General features: G+C 38.3%; 2 protein-coding genes and 1 long non-coding RNA gene across 5 annotated transcripts in view; 2 read left to right on the top strand and 1 right to left on the bottom strand.

Annotated features, from left to right (window-relative positions):
- The window catches only part of d4, a 284,602-nt gene that overhangs the window by 94,883 nt on the left and 169,018 nt on the right, over positions 1 to 20,701 (top strand). The window lies entirely within an intron of this gene.
- On the bottom strand, positions 4,840 to 6,453 carry LOC138140482 (uncharacterized). Its single transcript, XR_011162514.1, has 2 exons — positions 6,135 to 6,453; positions 4,840 to 6,076 (listed from the first exon to the last, which is right to left on the bottom strand). It is a non-coding gene; the product is annotated as an uncharacterized lncRNA (long non-coding RNA).
- LOC138141569 (craniofacial development protein 2-like) lies at positions 11,449 to 12,147 on the top strand. The gene has a single exon (XM_069062308.1). The coding sequence runs from the start codon at positions 11,449 to 11,451 to the stop codon at positions 12,145 to 12,147; it is 699 nt and encodes a 232-aa protein (XP_068918409.1).

Here is a 20,701-nt window from a genome sequence, read left to right as displayed (position 1 = left end):
GGTCATTACTAAAAAATGTTGCCGGGAACATGTTGCGAATTGTTGCCTTGGTGTAAAGCCGCTTTTATACACGGTGTCCCAGAACTCGCGCCCCAGAGAAAAAAGGGGAAATCTTCATAAAAGAACAAATAAATAATCCCAATGAATTTTTTTTCTATCTTGAACTGTATTCAAGAAAAGAACAGTTTAATTCGACCAATCAAAGCATTTTAGGCCATCCAGGTCTATTTCCCGTAATTGTTGCTAGGTTGCATATTTTATTACGTTTTCAATAAACTGACCGGCTATGAAACTTTTGAGAAACGTCAGTGTCAAAATTTCATTCAAATCACTTCAAATCGCTTTAGTACCGCCGTCGTGGTCAACCGTGCTCTTTTATCATGTATTCTGCAGCAGATTATGTGGAAATGTTGATAATTTACGGAGAATGTGGAAATGAAGTAAATCCACATGCTCTATTTTCAAGAGCATTTCAGCAACGATTTTATATAAATTTGTGGGCTGGTCTATTAGGGAATCGTGTGGTATGTCTTCAATAGAAATTAGTTTACATGTCAGCTAACTTCCCTCTTTAGGTAGGATCTTTTGAATTTGCTGCACGGTAAGCGCCAGACATTCACCCAGAATTTTGAATGGAGAATTTTTGAACGCAGAACTTCCCAATTTGCTTGAAGACATTCCACTTCTTTTTTGTGCTACCGGCTAGTTTCAACACGACAGCGCACTACCACACTTCAGTCGACAAGTTCGAGAAATTTTGGATCAACAGTATCCTCATCGATTGATAAGTTGTGGTGGTCCACGACACTGGCCTGTGCGGTTCTATTGCCTTACTGCTACAGGAGAACAATTCAAAAGTTGCGTTCAGAAAGCTTTTGCCACAATTACTTCTGAAATGGTTACGAATTCTAAACTGAGTCTTTTGCGACTGGCACGGTTATGCCTGCCACTTTGAGCACTTCCACTTTTCGTTTCATAATCCCTTTTGGCTTGTGTTATACGTTTTCTTCCTATTTTGTACGATAAGCTCACGTGCATTAGAATAAACAAGGTTGTTTTCAGAACCGCCAGTTGTTGTTTTATTTAAAAAAATAAAAACACAGATTCATGTGATCGATGGCGAATGTGACATCTTGAATAACATCTGCCTTAACCTAACATATTGATGTTGACACTTTAGCGAAGATGTCATTCTGACATTATTTAATTGTGACAATTTATAAACTTAGCAACCGATTTTATTCACATTAACACCTCAGAGATCCCTTTCTGGAATTAATTGTTCTTCGTTAGCATTTTTAGAATCGAGATTGTCGTCGGCATTTGTCTGTTTTCTCTGGGGCGCAATTTCTGGGACACACTGTATGTACCTACTTCTTTTCTGAGACAAGTCGTTTTTTAATTCTAAGAGTAACAGCTTTATATACTGAGTTTTTTTAAGACTGGCCATAGGGTTTTACATGCTAATTTTTCAACCCCCTGGGGTAAATTCTTGACTATGATAGTTTATTTGCGAATTTGCATTTTTGAGAAGAATTATTTGCGAATGGTGGAAAGGAAGCATATTCTTGACAAGTGTTCGCAACACATTTTTAGGCATTTCTAAAAAACAGTACAAAAAGAGTTATATGGTAACACTGCAAATAAAACAAATCGAAATTGTCTAACTTAATTTTTTTAAGAATTGTCATATACAAATTAAAAAGCTGTCACTGTTGTCAGTGTTTTGTGGTGATCCTAATGTTTGATTAAAATGAACAGTAACAAAAAGATACGGGGAACAAATGCAACTAAAAAGCAAAGCAAATGTTGGTGGAGTGTGTGAAATGAAATTCACAAAAAAAATCAGTTGCCCTTTTCTTACGTAAGGTTCTAAACCATTTATTAAATAGTGAGGAACCCGGAGTTTCAAAAGATTTACTCACATTTTACCAGGTCAGAACAGGGAAAGTCAAAAGTCTTGTAACATTTTGTGGAGTTTTACAGGTTGTAACATTTTGTTCAGTTGTACAGATCAGAATTATGGTAATTTAGATTCCATTTTCAATATTCCTTTGTCTTGTACTGAATATTACACGACAAGCTGGTGAATAAAACCTTCCTCCACGAATTTCTGTGTGTCATTTCCCATACTCCGGGCAGTTCTCACCATTTTCAGCCTCAGTCGACGATACTCGTGGTTCCCATTGTAAACCGGCTCGAAGCCCACGACCTGTTCGTTATACCGCTGAACCTGAACAGTCCGGATTTGTTTCCGGTAACAGGGTTGCCCAGTTTCGGGAGAGTAATTTATAACGTAACAGTACATTGTTGCCGAATGTCTTAAATCTGATCTATCCTTTTTAAATTAAACAGGGTGATTCTGAAATAAGTTTGGAAAAAAAAGCCGATGATGAGAAGAAGTCATATAGACAAAAAAAATTTCTTATACAAGTTTTTTCGTTTTCGAGATACAAATGTTTGAAAATTTGGTCAAAATTGCTAGTACGATATTGAGTTAAAGGTGATTAATCGATTATCCTGGTAGTTTCAACAATAATAAATCAAAGGTAAAAGATGCCCGTCAGTCACAAAGATGACATTATTTCTTTAGATCATTTCCATAGAAACATTTACAAAGCATCTACGACTTTATTCTGGCGTTGATGTAACAATGGTTGCTAATGAAGTGAACAAATTCGGGTAAATTTTCCCTATTTATAGGCATCGAAAATGCAAGGATATGGGGTAATTTCCATCCGTTTGATTTCACCCCCAAAAGTACCGCCTTTTCTTGAAGGTGCGTTATCTAGAAGTGTTGTAGAGTACTGAAAAATAGTTTAAAAAAATTTTATATCTACTTCTACGGTGACTCCTGAAATGCTTGAGCGCGTTCACGGCAACATCGTTAAAGAGCCAACGCATGCAAATGGGCAAAATTTTGAACATTTATTTTGATAAAATAATTTTTGTTGAAGTGTTTGATTGTTGTGTTACCTCTCAAGCTCATCGAAATGGTTGCCTAGGTATTCAATAATACAATGCTATGACGTATTTCTATTAGGCATTCTCGATCTTTTTGGGACCGAGTTGGCTATGATTTTTTCTTTTCATGTTGGACTAACTGGCTCAGTGATGCAACGGATGCAATATTGTTTTTCTGTCAGTGTCTGTTCGACATTTTCTTGCCACCGCATTGCCAGATTTATTGCTTAAATATTCGTAAGAAACCAAATGATTTATTAAGGGCGTAAAAATAATTTAAATTTCTGTCAAAGGAACAGTCAAAATTGCCAAAATAATTTTATTACGATAAAAAAATTCTATTAAACGATTTAATTTAATTTAAAAAGGACAGACCAGATTTAAGAGATCCGGCAACAATGTACCTATTCAGAAAATATAACCTTAAACTGAAAACAACCTATCCTAACACAAAAAGTGTCAATTTCCTTTAGGGAATTTAGTTATCACCGAGGTACTGCCAACAAAATCACTAGATGGTCATAGCCAACTCGGTCCCAAAAAGATCGTGAATTCCTTATAGGTAGAGGTAATTCTCAGGTTACAACGTTACCTTTTTTATATTTTAAAATTGCGTATATTTCCTAAATGGAGGGTCAGGATTTTCAAAAAATATTTTTCCAGCACTCTACCACATCTCTAAATGACGTACAGTCGCGAGCAATAAATTTTGGTAGTCAGGGTCATTCTTTGATGCAATGTAAATATCATAACCGATCATCATGTTGTATGACATTAATTGTCTTTTTTTTGACACTTTGTTGACATGGGTATAATCAGACAGGGAATTTTTTTTAATTTGTGACAATCTAACCAAATTTTGAAATGATATTGACAACCAAAATGTATTGCTCGTGACTGTACCTTCAAGGAAAGGCGGTACTTTTGGGACACCTGTATAGCATCGTTTAATGGAAATTTTTTGTCGTAACAAAATAATTTTGACAATTTTGACTTTTCCTTTAACGGAAATTGAATTATTTTTACACTTAATAAATAATGTACAGTCGCGAGCAATAAATTTTGGTCGTCAAGGTCATTCTTTGACGCAATCGAAAATGCTCCATTGTAAAAGGGTCGTAAATATCATAACCTATCATCATGTTGTATGGCATTAATTGTCATTTTTTTCTCAAGTTTTGACACTTTGTTGACATGGGTATAATTAGACAGGGAAATTTTTTAAATTTGTGATAATCTAACCAAATGTTGAAATGCATTGACGACCAAAATTTATTGTTCGCGACAGTACTTTCTTACGAATATTAAAATAATAAATCTGGCAATGTGGTGGCAAGAAAATGTCGAACTGACACTGACAGAAAAAAAAATGCATCCGTTGCATCACTGAATCAGTTAATCCAACATGAAAAGAAAAAATCATAGCCAACTCGGTCCCAAAAAGATCATGAATACTATTACGACCCAAAGGGGCCGGCCACAAACAAACTCCGCAAGGTTGGTAGAACTGAGATGCATTTAGGATGTTGCCTCCTTCCCATTTACAGTAGTTTGAATTCTCCCCCCCTCCGCAATAGTTACTCGTGACGTCATAATGCACTAAACTTTTACGACAGAGTTTGTCGATCACGCATTAGGTGTTCCCTCACTAGAATAAAACCTAAAAAACCATCCAATAAACCCCTCGGAGCTTATAAACCTTGGGTTCTATTCGAACACCCAAAATTTCTGGGTTGATTTTACGTCACGAGTTACTTTTCCCCCCCGTCCCTCAATTTTCAAAGAGGCAGCCTATTATACGCATTCCAGTTCTACCAACCTTGAAACTCCGGTTGTTCGGATCGGGGAGCGGGACAGAAGAGAGAGGCACAGAAATTCGGGGACAAAACAAGATTTATTCCAGCTGGTACATCTTGGGCCCTGGCCCGACCTTTATACCCTGAAGTTTTAGGTCCTTGGAGACTGCTATCTACCGGTTAGCGTATACTCGTATACATGTTGCCACTAAGAGTTCGTTCCCGTGGGAGGGCACCGGCTAGGCCGATGGGCTTCCCTCCCCCCTTAGTCCCACACTTAAATTGAGAGCCGCGACGCCCGTTGCCCACGGAGCGATGGGATTGGGTAGTCTGCCGGAACGCTTTATGGGTAAACAGATTGTGGTCTGCCATTTACCCATACCGCACCTGGGGGCAAAGACCGCAGTTTCCTCAGTCCTCTTCTTGCCTGAGGCAAGAAAGATGTTCCACCCCGTATAGGTCCCCAGGAAGGGGACCCTTGCAGTATTTTCTGCGCATCGGGCCCCCGAAGGGGACCCTCACATCATCCACTCATTAAGGATCTCTAAAAACTCCAGCATGTTTGTCAACTTCGGGGAGCTGTCTGCTCCCCTAATCTTAGCGGCCCGAAGACCGGCTCTCCGTCCACCTTACGGGGACGGCTCATGTTGGCCCGAAGGCCCCATTCTCGGCCCCTGCCACAAGCCATCACATAATCCACTCAGATCCATCTCTTATCCCTCAACTTTGCCTGGCCGCTACTTCGGGGAGCTGTCTGCTCCCCTAGTTCAAAAGCAGACGACCCGAGGGTGACCCACCCCTCTCCACCTTTCGGGGACATCATCCGATGAGCGGAGCAGATAAACCTCCTTCTGAACCGCCCGATTTGCTCATAAAGTCTGCTACGACTGACCGTAGACCCGGTGGCACCACGGGGAGGTCTGGGCGGGGTGTCCACTCACGATCTCGACAAACCTCCTGCCGCGGCGTGATCTCGAGTGGTGAGTGAACACCTTCTACCACCCCCAGCTGGTACAGGGGGCTTGCTAAACTTCTGCACCTACAAGTGGTTGTACTGGTCGCTCCTCGCTAGATGACGGTCTTTGTTCCGGTGGTTCAGCGGGGCCGAGAAGTGGTCTGAGAGGGACCGTGCAAGAATTTTGGCAGGTGTTGCGGCAGCCTGGCGGAGCTCTGCAGAAGACGAGGCTCTCCTCCTCCCTGGCTGGTGCGACGCCCCGGCGAGGTTTTCACGAGGTGGTGCGGAGCTGGAAAAATTGGGGAAATCCAGAGAGATCTTGGAAGAATCTGGAAAATCTTGGAAAATCCTGCTGGTCGCCCTGCGTGTTAAATTTTTGGTTGCGGGAGTCGATTTTGATGTTGCAAAGTCGTACCTACCTACTGTGCGGATCGCGGTTCGCCTGCTTCCGCCGCGCCGGCGCCGGTTCGATTTATCGGTCAATGGACGTTCGATTCCGGAACGCTATCACACACAAACGCCTGGACTCTGGTGCGAACACGGTGCAACGGTAACACGTGCTGTTTGGTCGAGTCTTTGGTAGGAAAAGAACGAAATTCGTACCGTTACGTTTTGCGCCGTCGCTTTCCGAGAGAGTGAAACCGTTTGGAGGGACGCAAGTTAGCGAGCGATTTTATCGGCCGATAACCACGTCACAATTCCTAAAGTCGGGCCAACCAACAGATATAGTAATAAAACCGCCCCCTAGTGCCTGCGTATTTTAAATAGCAGCTTCCAATTGGCTTATTTCAAACGTGCGCAGACTTTTTTTCAAAAGCCTGATGTACATCCACAAAAATTATTTGACGGCATTTCATTAGTTTTAACCCCGCTTCGGCAGTTTGACCACGTGTTCATCTTTGGAGAAGATGTGCACGACAATGAATGCAACATTTTTCTCACTCTATCAACTATATCACATTCTTGTAACAATGACAAATGCCAAAGAACCTGCTTCATTGTGAAACAGGCTTCGGCGTATATCGTTCTGCGCAACTAGGCCACATCCCCTTGTTTTAATTACTATATCTGTTCGTTGGCCGGACTTTAATATGAAAAGTGAACTAAACGCCCTTAAGAAAGAAGTAGAACAATTGAAGATAATCTCAGATGGACCTAGCAACGTCCTCCGTTAAGAACCTGAAAAAAGAGTTGATGGACTCCTTATCAGAGTTTAAAAAAGAATTTAAAAAAGATATCACAGATATCACTTACGCATTTTTATTTCGAAGTTTGTCCACCCTGCATGTCCACGATTTGCATCTCGAGTTAGGGTGTGTTTATGTTGGAGTTGTGATAGACGATAAGAGCAGGGATACTAGCGAAGCAGAGAGAATGATTGTCATTGGTTTGTATTAAGGCGTTTATGTTGGAGCGACGCGTTGAGCAACGCTTGGTGGTCGAGCAGCGATAAGAGCGGCGATAAATGATTTGTCTATTTTCTTTGCTTTTATCAAATTTGTTCGGGATGGATATCGACAGGTTAATTAGTAAAATATTAGTCAGGACCCCCGTGTGGAACCAAAAAATAGAAATCATCATAACAGATGCTAAGAATTTTGCAGGACGTTGCCTTAATACTTTGTAAAGATGATGAAACTCTCCAAAAACGTGCTTGTGGGTATTTATAGGGTGTGTAAAGTAACAGCACTTGAAAAAAGCATTTCGTCCCCAGAATCACACATGTCGAGATGTGTAAGATCTATCAAGTTCTGCATGCAGAACAAAGGTCTTTGCTATTATCGAAGCTCCACTATGAAATACCTAGCATGGAAGTGATTTTCGTACTGCTAGTGTCGCTGCTATCATCGCCGCTCTTATCGTTTATCACAGCTCCAACATAAACGTACCCTTAGTCTTCCGCCACTTTGTATAAAACACACAACGTAGAGTTTTTACCGTTTCGATGACGATCACGACTTGGCCAATTTGTTCAATTTCGCGGGTTTTGTTCGATTTTTTCAGAAACAATATCACAAGACTTACCATTTTTTCGAAAAATTTTGATTTTATGACGAAAAGTTTGTTGCTTGGCAATAACCACGAAACCCGTTAGGGTCGAGTGGTTTCGCCTAAAGCAACAAACTTTGAGTCTAATAAAATCAAAATTTTCCGGAAAAAAATGGGAACTCGAGTTATATTTGTCTAGACAAATTCCCGAATGAACAATTCAAACAAACATTCGGAACAACATCACAAAACGGATTAAAGGTTAGTTTATATTCATCGTGGCACTTTTCCTGCAGCAATTTACCTGTTGTATTCCAAATAGTTTTCACACTGTAGTCAATATCATTGCTGTAGTCGTTTCTTAAACGATTTTTTAAATCCATTTCGGAAAACGTCAAAATAATTTTCTGACATTTTGTTCATTAATCTGTGTTACCAACAAAAATAAAAGCCTTGTCAACGTTGTTTTTCACCGGAAGGGAGATTTTTGTCGGCGGAAGACGCATTTTCTGACCATGACTAGATTTTTTCGCGATATTCGGCACACTATTGGTCAATATCAACTGTTTTCATAACATGAGGGACTTTGTCAAATACATATTTGACTTTGCGCGATATTTGGGTTATTACACAAGTAACCAAGGTATACAGGCTGGTCCCGATATCACCTGCCAGAAGAAATCCAGTAATAGATGACGATGAGCAGAGCTCATACACAAAAAATGTTTCTAATAAAAGTCTTTTCGTTTTCGAGATAAAAATAATTGAAAATTTGGTCAAAATTTGCTGTACGCTAATGAGTTAATCGGCTTTAAAATAGTTATTTGTATATCAAGGATGCGAAATCCTACTTTGACGAACCGAGAGAAAAATTGTCGTCAAGGCCGCTTTGCGGCCGAGACAAGACAATCTCGAGGTAGTCAAAGGATTTCGTAAGCAAGGTGTACACAACATTTTGTGTGCAACCCGAAAATTTGTAATTATAAAATGAACAAGTAAAATGTCCTTCACTGTCAATAAAAATAAAGTCGGCCTATATGTCGTCATGTCGCTATGGAAACGACATAAATAAAACAATTCATTTTGAGAAAAATTGGAAAAATGTCGCAAGAAAATTACAACGTTTTTGTTCCGTCTACTTCCCCGGAGTTAAAAAATATTGCAGATTGTGCAGTGTCCAATTTAATACCAGAAAAGTTCAAACGGCAGTACAATAAGTGTTACAATAACTTTAAAGAGTGGTGTAATAAAAATAATGTGAAAACGGTGTCGGAGAATGTTGTTTTGGCTTATTTAATAATGGAAAAATCAAAATGTGAAAAGTTCAACTTTATGGAGCACAAATTCAATGTTGAAGCTCATGCTGAACATACGGAATGGCATTGATGTTACGAAGTTTCTGAAATTGGTACCTTTTTTGAAAAAAAAAGTCAGTTGGTTATCAGGCGAAAAAGTCTAAGGTATTAACACGAGAACAGATCAATTTATTTTTAGAATAAGCTAGTGATGAAAATTATTTATTGTGGAAGGTAAATATTAAGTTCTGTTATGATAAGCTGTATAATCTGCCCTTTTTTAAGTCATTTTATTTATGGGAATATCAGGAGCCATGCGAAGAGACGAACTAACCAAAATGTCTATCGATGACATCAAGGATGAACATTTTGTATTAATAGTGGCCATTCCTGACACAAAAACTAGCATAAAACGAACTTTTACTGTCACCAATCCAGAATTTGTACGATTATACCGCAAATATGCAGCTCTTGTTCCGTGTACTCATCCAGAGTTAAAAAAATATTATAAATTGTACAGTGTCGCATTTGAATCCTGAAAAATCGAAACAGCAATATAAAAAATGTTACAGTGACTTTGAGTGGAATTTAGTGGAATTTATTTATTGTGGCAGGTAAATGTAAAGTTTTGTTATGATAAGTTGTATCATCTGCTCCCTTTTAGGTTATTTTAATCGTGGAAATATCAGATGCCGTGCGAAGAGACAAATAAACCAAAATGTCTGTTGATGCCATTCAGGATTCAGGATATGTTACTAGTTACTAGATATTTCCCTTTTTGACCGGCGAAATAATAAACCTAGTTCACACGTGTCTGTTCTAGATCGATAATGGGGATCTTTTTTACCGACTCGTCATTCATAAGGCGACCACTCCATTTGAAATTGGCGGAAACTTCAAACCGGATGAAAATTCTGTATTAATAGCGGCCGTTCCTGACACAAAAACTGGCATAAATCAAACTTTATACTCAATTTCATATAAATGTGCATCTAAGCAAGCCATGAAAATCTGATTTTCTGTTGGTAGTAAAGTTAAAGCTAGTGACTTTGACTTTCAAAGTTGCTTGCTCTGCGCGAACCCGATTTGACTAATTTTTCAGTTTTTGTCCATTTTAACATTGCTGATTTTAAAAGCAATGTTACGTCTTTTTACTGATTAAATTAAAGTAATTCTTATTTGTTTTTGTCTTTGTATTTTTACCAAGTAAAGATTTATTGGACATGACCTTCATAAATGTGACTTTTGTAATGTAACTAAATTAAAGGTGCTTTTACAAATGCACAGCTTACTTGATGCACATTTATATGAAATCAATTATAACTGTACCCAATCCAGATTTTGTAAGATCACAACGCAAATATAGAGATAGATATGTTGTAATTGTGATAAATAAATAAATATTGAAATGACTTTTACTTACGGCCATCGTCAAGGTAACGGCTGCGAAACTGAATTTCGCGGCCTGCTCTAGGCACGCGCAGTGCTCATTTCGCGTACGGTTGCACACAAAGGTAATTCTGGTTGCTTGGCTGCAATTTCTTTAGCAACGGTACCTGTAACACCTATGACATTTGTCAAGTTTAATTTTAAATTTGATTTGCGAATCATACAAAAAGTTATGAAGTTCACAAAACAAGAATACGCCGATTTGCATTACTCTATGGCGAAACACGTGGTAGTACACGTGGTAGGAGTCTTTCCGTCCCGTTGTACTTTTGTGGAGCTACATCTGCGTTTATGTGAGGCTGGTTCCGACTGGTTCCAATACGATGGCGTATATACCCGCCCTCGATTTAACCCCTTTTAATTTTTGGGGCCACACGAAAGATTTGGTGTAGGAAGTTGAAATAAATACAAAAGACCAACTCTGGGAACGCAGACGCTGCGCACCAGATTCGTAATAACCCCAGAAGTGCTGAATTCTGTTTATAAAAATTGATATCGACGTACTCAAATCTGTATAAATGCCAACTGTAGGCACATAGAACATTTATTATAAAATAATTTTTCTAAGCTAGCTTACAGTTACCTTTTACTAATTATTATTCTTGTTAAAGTTAAAACTACGAGTATGTAAAATGTAAATAATTTATTCAATACATTATTTTGGAAAAGAAATTTACATTGATTCCGCATTAACATTAACGGAGAGAGAGATTCAGAAAAACATCAGAGACTTCGCCAAGAAAGAAAGAATTAATGGAGCCACAGTAAGAGTAAAGTATCAGGGTGTGGAAATTGACGGTAGGAGCTGGAAATGGAACAAAAAGGAGCAAAAGCTCATGAAAGTAGGAGAAATTAAGGCTCCAAAAAACTGAGAAGCGATACAGGAGGCACAACAAAGACGACAAGGCAAAAGGAAAGGACGACGCAAACGGAACGTGAGGAACAAACTGAACCGACAAACCCGGGCAAACGAGCAATAAAACCGAATAAAAAGGGAAAAATGAATAAGAAAACCATCAGACTGGGCACATGGAACGTAAGAACAATGTTAGCGCCAGGGAAGATGTCCGAAACAGCGAGAGAAATGAGAAGATACAAAATCGAAATACTAGCAATACAGGAAACAAGATGGTCAGGAAAGGGAAAGATAGACAAAACGAACTTCACACTATATTACGCTGGGGAGAAAAAGCAAGGGAAGAACGGAACAGCATTTTTAGTAGGAGGGGGGATAAGAAACAAGATAATGCAATATGAAGCGGTGGATGGAAGAATATCGTGGATCAGAATCGAAAACAAGCAAGCAAACATAACAATAATAAACGCATATGCGCTAACAGAGAATAGCAAAGAAGAAGAAAAAACTAAATTTAACGACAAACTGGAAAAAGTATGTGAGAAAGTAAAAAGAAACGACATCTTAATGATAGTGGGGGACTTCAATGCGAAGATAGGGAAGAAGGAACGCAATGAAGGTGTAGCAGGGAAAGCGACAATCCACGACACCACTAACGACAACGGAGCGAAGATTTGCGACCTGGCGGCAGCAACAAACACATTCATTGTTAGCACGCAATACAGACATAAAAGAGAGCACAAGATAACATGGATGATTCCAGGGGGGACAGAGGGAAACCAAATAGACCACATGCTAATCTCCAAAAAGTGGAAAAGAATAATACAAGATGTTAGGACATAGGAGGGGCAAATGTCGACTCAGACCATCTCTTGGTTGTCGCCAAAATGAGGATGAAGGTGGTCAAACAAACAGGAGGCAGTAGGAAAAATGGATGGGATGTAGAGAAACTAAACCATACGAGACACAACGATGAGTACAAAAAAGAGATGAGAAAAAAATTAGAAACACGAGAAGAAGAAGTAGACATCGATGAAGATTGGAAGAACCTAAAAGAAACCATAATAGACACGGCAGAAACAGTGCTTGGACGAAGAACAACAAGAAAAATAAAGGAATGGTTCGACGAGGAGTGCGAAAAAAGAACGGAGGCGAAGAACCAAGCCAGAAACAGATGGTTAAAGACGGGAAACCTAAAAGACTTAGAGAACTACAAAGAAAAAAGAAAAGAGGCGACCAAATATTGCAAACACAAAAAAGAAAGTTGGATTGGGGAGCTTATGCAGGAGGTGGAAGTCAACAATAGGGACAGCAGGAAACTGTATAAACTGATAAAACACTGGAACTCGACGAGTAAAAAGACACAAAGAATAGGTAACAAAAGATTACAGGGAGAAAAAAAGAAAAAGTGGAAATGGAAGACAGTAACAACGAGGACGACGCGCCGTCTTATGACGAATACATGGAGATCATCGCACAGCTTAAGACAAAGAAAGCAGCAGGGCCGGACCAAATTAGTAATGAATTAATCAAGCAAGGAGGGCACGAACTGCTAAGCAAAGTTTATAGAACACTAGTGGCGGTATGGCAGAGCGAGACAATGCCAGAAGAATGGAGAACAGGACTACTCATTCCACTACTTAAGAAAGGAGATCCTACACAATGTAACAACTACAGAGGAATCATGTTACTCAACACAACATATAAAATTCTAACATCGATTATCAGGAAGAGACTGGCAGAACACACAGAAACAAAACTAGGAGAATAACAGAATGGATTCAGAAAAGGCAAATCAACCATAGACGCAATACACGTTATGTCACAAATAATAGAGAAGAGCTACGAATACGACATAGAGTTACATATATTATTTATAGACTTCAAACAAGCCTTCGACAACATAAACAGGCGCAGTCTAGTAGAGCAAATGCAACAAATGAAAATACCGGAGAAACTAATCAAACTAACGAAAATGACGATGGACAACTCAAAAGCAAGAATATCTACAACAGAGGGTGTAACAAACGAAATAAACATAGAAAGAGGAGTCAGGCAAGGACACGCACTGTCCACAACGCTCTTCAACATCGCACTCGACGGTGCAATAAAGGCTGCAGGACTGGACAGAGCTATTACGGTGAGTGCAACTCAAGTAATAGCTTACGCAGATGACATAGCACTTATAACAAGAGATAAAAAGAGTCTGGGAGCGGCGCTGCAAGAGCTAGTTACAGAAACAGAAAAAAGAGGTCTACAACTCAACCAAGATAAGACTAAATACATGATAATCTCGAGAAGAAAGACAGACCATATTAAAGAAACAAACCTAGGGAGTTACACGTTTAAAAAAGTAGAAAATTTTAAATACCTGGGAATGAACGTGAACGAAAAAAATGAACGAAGCGCCGAAATTAAAGAGCGAATACAAGCAGCGAACAAGGCTTACTGGAAATATCAAAGATACCTAACGGACCATCACATTAGCAGAGCAACAAAGATAAAAATCTATAAGGCAGCAATTAGACCTGTAGCGACTTATGCAGCGGAAACAATGCGACTCACTAATACAGACGAAGAGAACCTCGGGATATTTGAAAGAAAGGTACTCAGAAAAATTGCAGGGCCAAGAAGAACAGAAGAAGGGGAATACAGGACACTAATGAATTATGAAATAAGGGACATAATCGAGGGAGAAGATATTGTAGGATTTGTGAAAGCACAAAGGCTACGGTGGTTCGGACACGTACAAAGGAGGGATACACAACACATACTAAGAAAAACCCTAAATTGGAGACCAGTAGAAGGAAGACCAAGAGGCAGACCAAGGATAAGGTGGGAAGACCAGATACACGAGGACATTAGAAGGATAGGAATAGAGGACTGGAGAATCAAGATTCAAGATAGGAAGAACTGGGAAAAAAATATACGAGCAGCCAGGGAGTAAGGCAGAATCTAACGATAACAAGAGAGAAGAACAAGGCGGAGTGATTCACCGCAGGAAAAACAAAATCGAAAAACTCCACCATAGGAGTAGCATAAATTCGGCATCGAATAATCGCTTATATATATATATGTATATATTTTGGCTGTTTAACACAATTAAGACGATACTCTTATTACACAATTTGTGTGGTACTTGGCGGGGTGTCACGTCAATTGGACGCCGAAAACTGGACGAGCGAAAACTGGTCACCGCAACCTGGACGCACGCGACAATTGGACGCGTGCGACAATTGGACGGTGGACGCATGCGGCATGCTTTGAAATTATTTCACAATATTTGAAGTAATTAACTTCATAAATTCCTTATTAAGGGTATCAATAATATTAGGTAGGTATGTTACAGCTTTTAGGAAACATTCTCTGTTTCTTTAGAATTTTATAATACTTGTTAGGGATGTAACATTTAGATACCTATCTAACCCTTCCGTCCAGAGTAGGTATTATTCTTATCAGTGGGGTGGTTCCTTTCTTAAGAAACAATTAGGGAAATAAGAAAACAGTAGCTGGTAAGATTATTTAAGCCGGTGCTGAAATACTACAAAAGTACAGGTTTTCGGCTTTCGGTACTTTGTAAATATTTCGGTTTATTACTTAAATTTACTTATTATTCTATTTTATTTCATTTCTTTTGTTGACGGGTGTGAACATACATATACAGTGTGGAAACTACTTATGGAATAAATTCAGTAATTTCAAAACTAATGACATTTGTCGAAAACGCTGAAACAGGTCAATTTTTATTTCTCATGGTTCTTATTTTAAGTTGCTTCACTTGTTCATGACGTTATCCATTTTTGAGCTATTACGTCATCGCCAATTTTTTTAAATGACAACCCCCACTTTTTTGTCATCTTTCTGATAGACCTTCTTACTAGCTAAACGATCAATCAAAAAAATTAGTACCTTACATAACAATTTTTTTGAGAAAATGACAAATTTTACTTCAAAAATTTAATTTAATTTTTAATGTAAAAAGTTTAATTGACCTCAAACAAAAACAAACAAACATCTAAGGTTAACAATAAAATGTAACGCAAATGTTGAAATTGCCCCCCGCCAACTATTTAGCACTCACACAGGAGTGTAAACATTGTACACCGCGCTCAATAATGTTAGGGCTAATTTGTTCCATTTCAGCGCGAATTCTGTGTCGTAAATCTTCTAAATTGTTTGGTCTACTGAAGTAAATCCTCGATTTTAAATAACCACATAGAAAAAAAAAATAAATACATTAAAAATTAAATTAAAGTTTTGAAGTAAAATCTGTCATTCTCTCTAAAAAATTGTTATGTAAGTTACCAAATTTTTTTATTCATAGTTAAGGTAGTACCAAGGTCTATCAGAAAGAAAAGAAAAAAGTGGGGGTTGTCATTTAAAAAAATTGGTGATGACGTCATGAGCAAGTGAAGTAACTTAAAATAAGTATTACGAGAAATAAAAATTGACCTGTTTCAGCGTTTTCGACGAATGTCATTAGTTTTGAAATTATTGAATTTATTCCATAAGGAAAGGAAAAATTATTTTTTAAATTACATAAACATTTTTGTTTTATAATACAAAAATTTCCGATAATATTGCGGAATCTGGAAAAGTGCCCCGAATGCTTACAGCGTTTCCACGTTGAATGGCAAGGGAAATCCTCTCGAAAAGGAATTTCTTTGATTTTGAATCGCCTGATTCCGCGATAAGTCGGTTTCCGATGACATTAATGAAATCGATGGCTTCTTTGCACCAAGCGCCTAAGGTTTCAAATGCTAAACCTTTAAACACGTAGTTTGACGAAATGATTGAACTATATTTGCTATGTTTGCGTTTGCAAGCCATTTCAGCGGCAAAACCTGAGACTTCAGATGATTTCAATACGTAACTGTCTGCAAGTGTATCTACAACAGTAACGTCCCAAACCAAAGGTTGACCTTTAATCCACGGTACTAAAGTCATCCCATCTGGGCGTTTTCCGTCATCCCGAGACAGTCCGTTTGGTTCTAAAGTTGAATTCACATGAATTGAAGTTAAAGACCGATTGATAATGGAATTAATTTCAGTGTGTCTTGAAAATCTACCACTGCTTTTGAAACAACTTAGACCGTGGGTGCCAATTTCGTCAACTTTCGCATTGCATTTGCAAATATGAGGTGTACAAAGATTACAACCCAATCTTAAACCAATACAAACTTGGAAGGAAGTGTTATCTAAAAGAGTACCAATATTAGGAGAAGGTATTGCATGTAACCAAGATCCTGATTCTCTGCATTGTAAAGCTTTAAAACGAGCCAAGTCTCTAGATGAATTAAAGATTAAGTCATTGGCAATTATTCCTTTGATATTAATATTATCCCAATTCTTCTGAAATTGTGGAATTGTTGGTATTTCGTTCTCATTTGCTACACCCCAGGCTGCTAAAGCTTCATCATAATGGTGAATATTAAGCTCATTATCCTTTGAGTTTAGTAATAAAGAAACAAGCTTTTTAACCCCATTAATTGAAGATAGGAAAGCAGGGAGGCAAATATCGGAAATGCGACGAATTCCCAGACCACCAAATCTAATCGGTAAAGTGGACTGACGCCATTGTAAATCAGATAAACGTAAATTAAGTATTCTCTCTAAACAAGATTTTAAAGAAGAATCAATTGAATTAACATAATTAGAAAATTTCCAAAATGGAGTTGTTCTTAATAAAAAATTAAATTTTGGTATGAAAAGACAGTTTTTGATTAAAGTATAAGCCACGTGTCTGTTAAGGAGTTCAGCTTTGTTTAAAATATTTTCAACTGTAATTATAGTTTTTTCGACGGTGTTTTTGAAACCTTGGTCAAAGATTGGAGAGCCTAAAAGAGATAAACTTTCTCGGTCACAGATTTTAATGCCTGGTGCTAAATTTTGAAATTCCTTTATGACTTTTAAATCTGTGTCTCCAGAACAGCAAAAGATCTCGCATTTGTTAAAGTTTAATTCAAGGCCAATTTCCTGAGATAAATTTATAACTTTCTTAAAGTCGGATAAAACTACTTCTGGGTAATCAGCTAAGGTTCCATCATCTAAATACCATATATTCATTTGAGAATCCAAAGATAAAATAATTGGTTGAATGGCAAGACTAAAAATCATGGAACCGCAGGGATCTCCTTGCTGAGCTCCAACAGAAGAAGAAATTAAATGATTACCGAAAAATAAAGTTGAAGGATTTCTATAGCATTGATAAAGATAAGGGTACAGAAGTGGGGTATGACATTGGACTTCTTTCAGAATACAATCCCGTTCGACTGAGTTAAAGGCATTTTTGAAATCTAATTTAAGAAGAACTTTGCCACGGTTTTGATCGTTATTAACAAAGGTTCGTGTGGTATGAATTGCTGCTTCGCATCCTAGTTTAGTTGCAACTCCAAGTTGGTGTGGAGATAAATACGAATTTACAATATTTCGACTTTGAAAACAGGCTAGCTTTGAGGTCAATCTTCGCAAACAGTTTCCGATAGCGATCGGTCTAATTCCTCCATCTTTTTTGTTAAGGGCACATAAAGACGCACCATACAATAAATGGCAGATTTCTGAAGGAAGTTGCCCAGATAATAAAAAATTGCACAGTTTGGTTAAAGCTCTTAGTGCCTTCTGACCTGCTTCACCCGCTGACAAAGATATGATATCTTTCAAGTATTGTGGTCTCATGCCATCTAAACCTGGTGAAGAACCGGCAGGAAATGAATTGATAGCTTCTCGAACGTTTTGCTCATTGACTATTAAACTAATGTCTCCTGGTTTGAAAGGGTCTGGGAAAAAAAGTTCGCGAGATGGTGAAGGATGTTTTTTTTTAAGTTCTTCAGCAACATCTTCGTTGAATGAAGCTAATGAGTCATCCGAGGACAATAATTTAACAGCTCCTCTGATATCAAAATCGGCTACTTTTGCTTCTACTTTCTTAGCTAATGATAAATTTGTACGTTTCTTAGAACCAGTTCGTATTTGAGGTACTTCAAAATTAGAAAGATTTTCCACACAGTATAATATGTAATAGCACAATTAATTATTATAATGATTACATATTATAATTATTCTCTCGAGTCCAATTTTCGTCGCGTCCAATTGTCGCATGCGTCCAATTGTCGGGCGTCCAGGTTGCGGCGACCACTTTTCGCGCGACTAGTTTACCGCGTCAAGTTGACGTAGATCCTAAACTAACATGTGGTAAGTAAATCGAATTTGGGCAAAAACAAAACGGCAAAGAGGCTGAGACCTGGATTGAGGTGCTATTTAGCTATTTATAGCGTTGAGGGCGCATTTTGGAAGATAGTTTTGCGCATTGGCGACTTCGAGAAACTGTAGGGTGGTGCTGACATCTGATAAGGGTAGTTACAGTTGCTCGAAGCCGCCAAGATTTAAACGAGACGCTACACAATTCTTCCACAACTTTGCATAAGTACACTAGCTTTACATTTATTTAGGTACATTTTGAGGAACACCACTTTATTTATTATTCATTTATCTCAGGTTACAAAATCGGCTTTTGTACCTAAATAACCTGATGAATTAACGTACACAGCGTACAACGTTTTCAATTAATGTCATTAATTTGATTCAATTTTGTCAGATTTGTCACAATACGATTCAGGTATGGTTGCTTAGATACTGCCATCCTTACAATCACCAACAATTAATTCCTGACTAGGTACGTATTTTTGTGGTCAGCAGCGTCGAATGGGTGTGGATAGGGGTTAATTTATCCCCATTATTTTGGACCTAATAAAAATGGGTTTTCCGGATTTGTTAGATCTTAGTTAGATCCTCCTAATGGCCTAGAATTTTTTTGGCAGGTTATATCAGGACCACCTGTATAACCAAAATAACTACATACTTAACAGTTAAAAAAAAAGTCAAGTCGTTTGAAGAAAAAATACACATAATGCACTTATTCTAAGCGTGACATTTACAATGCAACACATGATAGACCAATTCCATCATTCGGAACAATTTTTAACATTATTTTAAAATTTAATCTTGAATGACATTTCTACTCGACATTTTGACCAATTTTGACATGTTCCTGTATAATTGGTTGCATAACAACCCACAATGTTTTGATCTGTGCTTTTTAATACTTAACATAGGGAATAAGAAGTATGGACTGCGTTCAATATTAAAAAAATATCCCGGTAGAAGAGACAGAAACTTCTCATCACTTGGTGTAAAAAAAGGTGTGGGAGTTCTTACTGCTGTCTATAACAAATTTCCCACTACTAGGCTAAACACTGCCACACTTTCTGACTCTGTCCCATCCATCGATACAGTAGGAGTTAGCATCTCAATTAATGGTTTCTCTAAGGCAATATTAGTTGTGTACATTGCACCCGACACCTTCTTTTTTGATTTCGATCATTATTTCAAGATGCTATTCACAACATATCAGCTACAGTACTACGAAACTTCCAAAACTTTGTAAACTTTGGGCAATACAACAGCATACTGAACACCTCTGAGCGTATACTTGATCTCGTTTTTACTAATTTCAGTTGTGAAGTGCTTAAATCAAACTTTCAGCTGGTTGATGAGGATTCCTATCATCTGTCGTTGGATACATCAAACCCCAAAACTTCAGAGTAAATGAAGGATCGTCATTTTTCAACTTCAAGAAAGCTGACTTTCCCAGACTATATGAAACTCTCTTGCAGACGGATTTGTCATTTTTCAATAATTTGATTGATGTTGATGTTGCATGTTCTTCTTTTTATGGCAAACTACATAAAATATTCAACCTGCATGTCCCTAAACGCCATGTGAGAAACCAAAGTCGGAAATATCCACCTGGGTTCGACAGGGAAATCATAAAGACAATTCATATGAAGTACACGCTTCTCCGTAAATACAACAGATTCAAGGATATTGGACATTACAATGAATTTAAAGTACTCGTATATAGGTCTAAATGTAAACTTTTAATTTCTGCTTCCTGGCCGGGAAGATTAAGGTGGGAAGATCGTCTTCCAGAGCCGTCGAGCGGATCGAAGACCCCCCATACGGTAGGTTTCCAATGCCCTACCGCCGAGGACGAGACTGTAGCCTCCATCCGGACGTCGGGACACCGCTGGACGAGACAGGGGCCTTTTCCTAGAAGAACGTCCAGGGAATCGCCCAGAGACGCCGATGTTACCGCAGCGGTCCTTCTCCGGAACATCGGTGATAGATATCAGTCTAGTCTTATGGGTCTGTCACAATAGTGTTAATGTTAGTGTTATAATGTTAGTGGAGATGGCAATGGTGATGTTAGTAGTCCGGTGTTCACAATAATGTTAAAGGAATGTTACTCTTAAAAGCTTTCAAAACTGGTGTGAACCATAATTTCCCTTACGCGTGGGTGAAATTCTCAATGTGAATGGTAGATGTTAACGAAGATGTT

Source organism: Tenebrio molitor, chromosome 1 (genome assembly GCF_963966145.1).
Source record: "Tenebrio molitor chromosome 1, icTenMoli1.1, whole genome shotgun sequence".
NCBI classification, from domain to species: Eukaryota; Metazoa; Arthropoda; class Insecta; order Coleoptera; family Tenebrionidae; genus Tenebrio; species Tenebrio molitor.
Note: the sequence above shows the minus strand (reverse complement) of the source record. Positions and strands in the feature narration are given on the sequence as shown.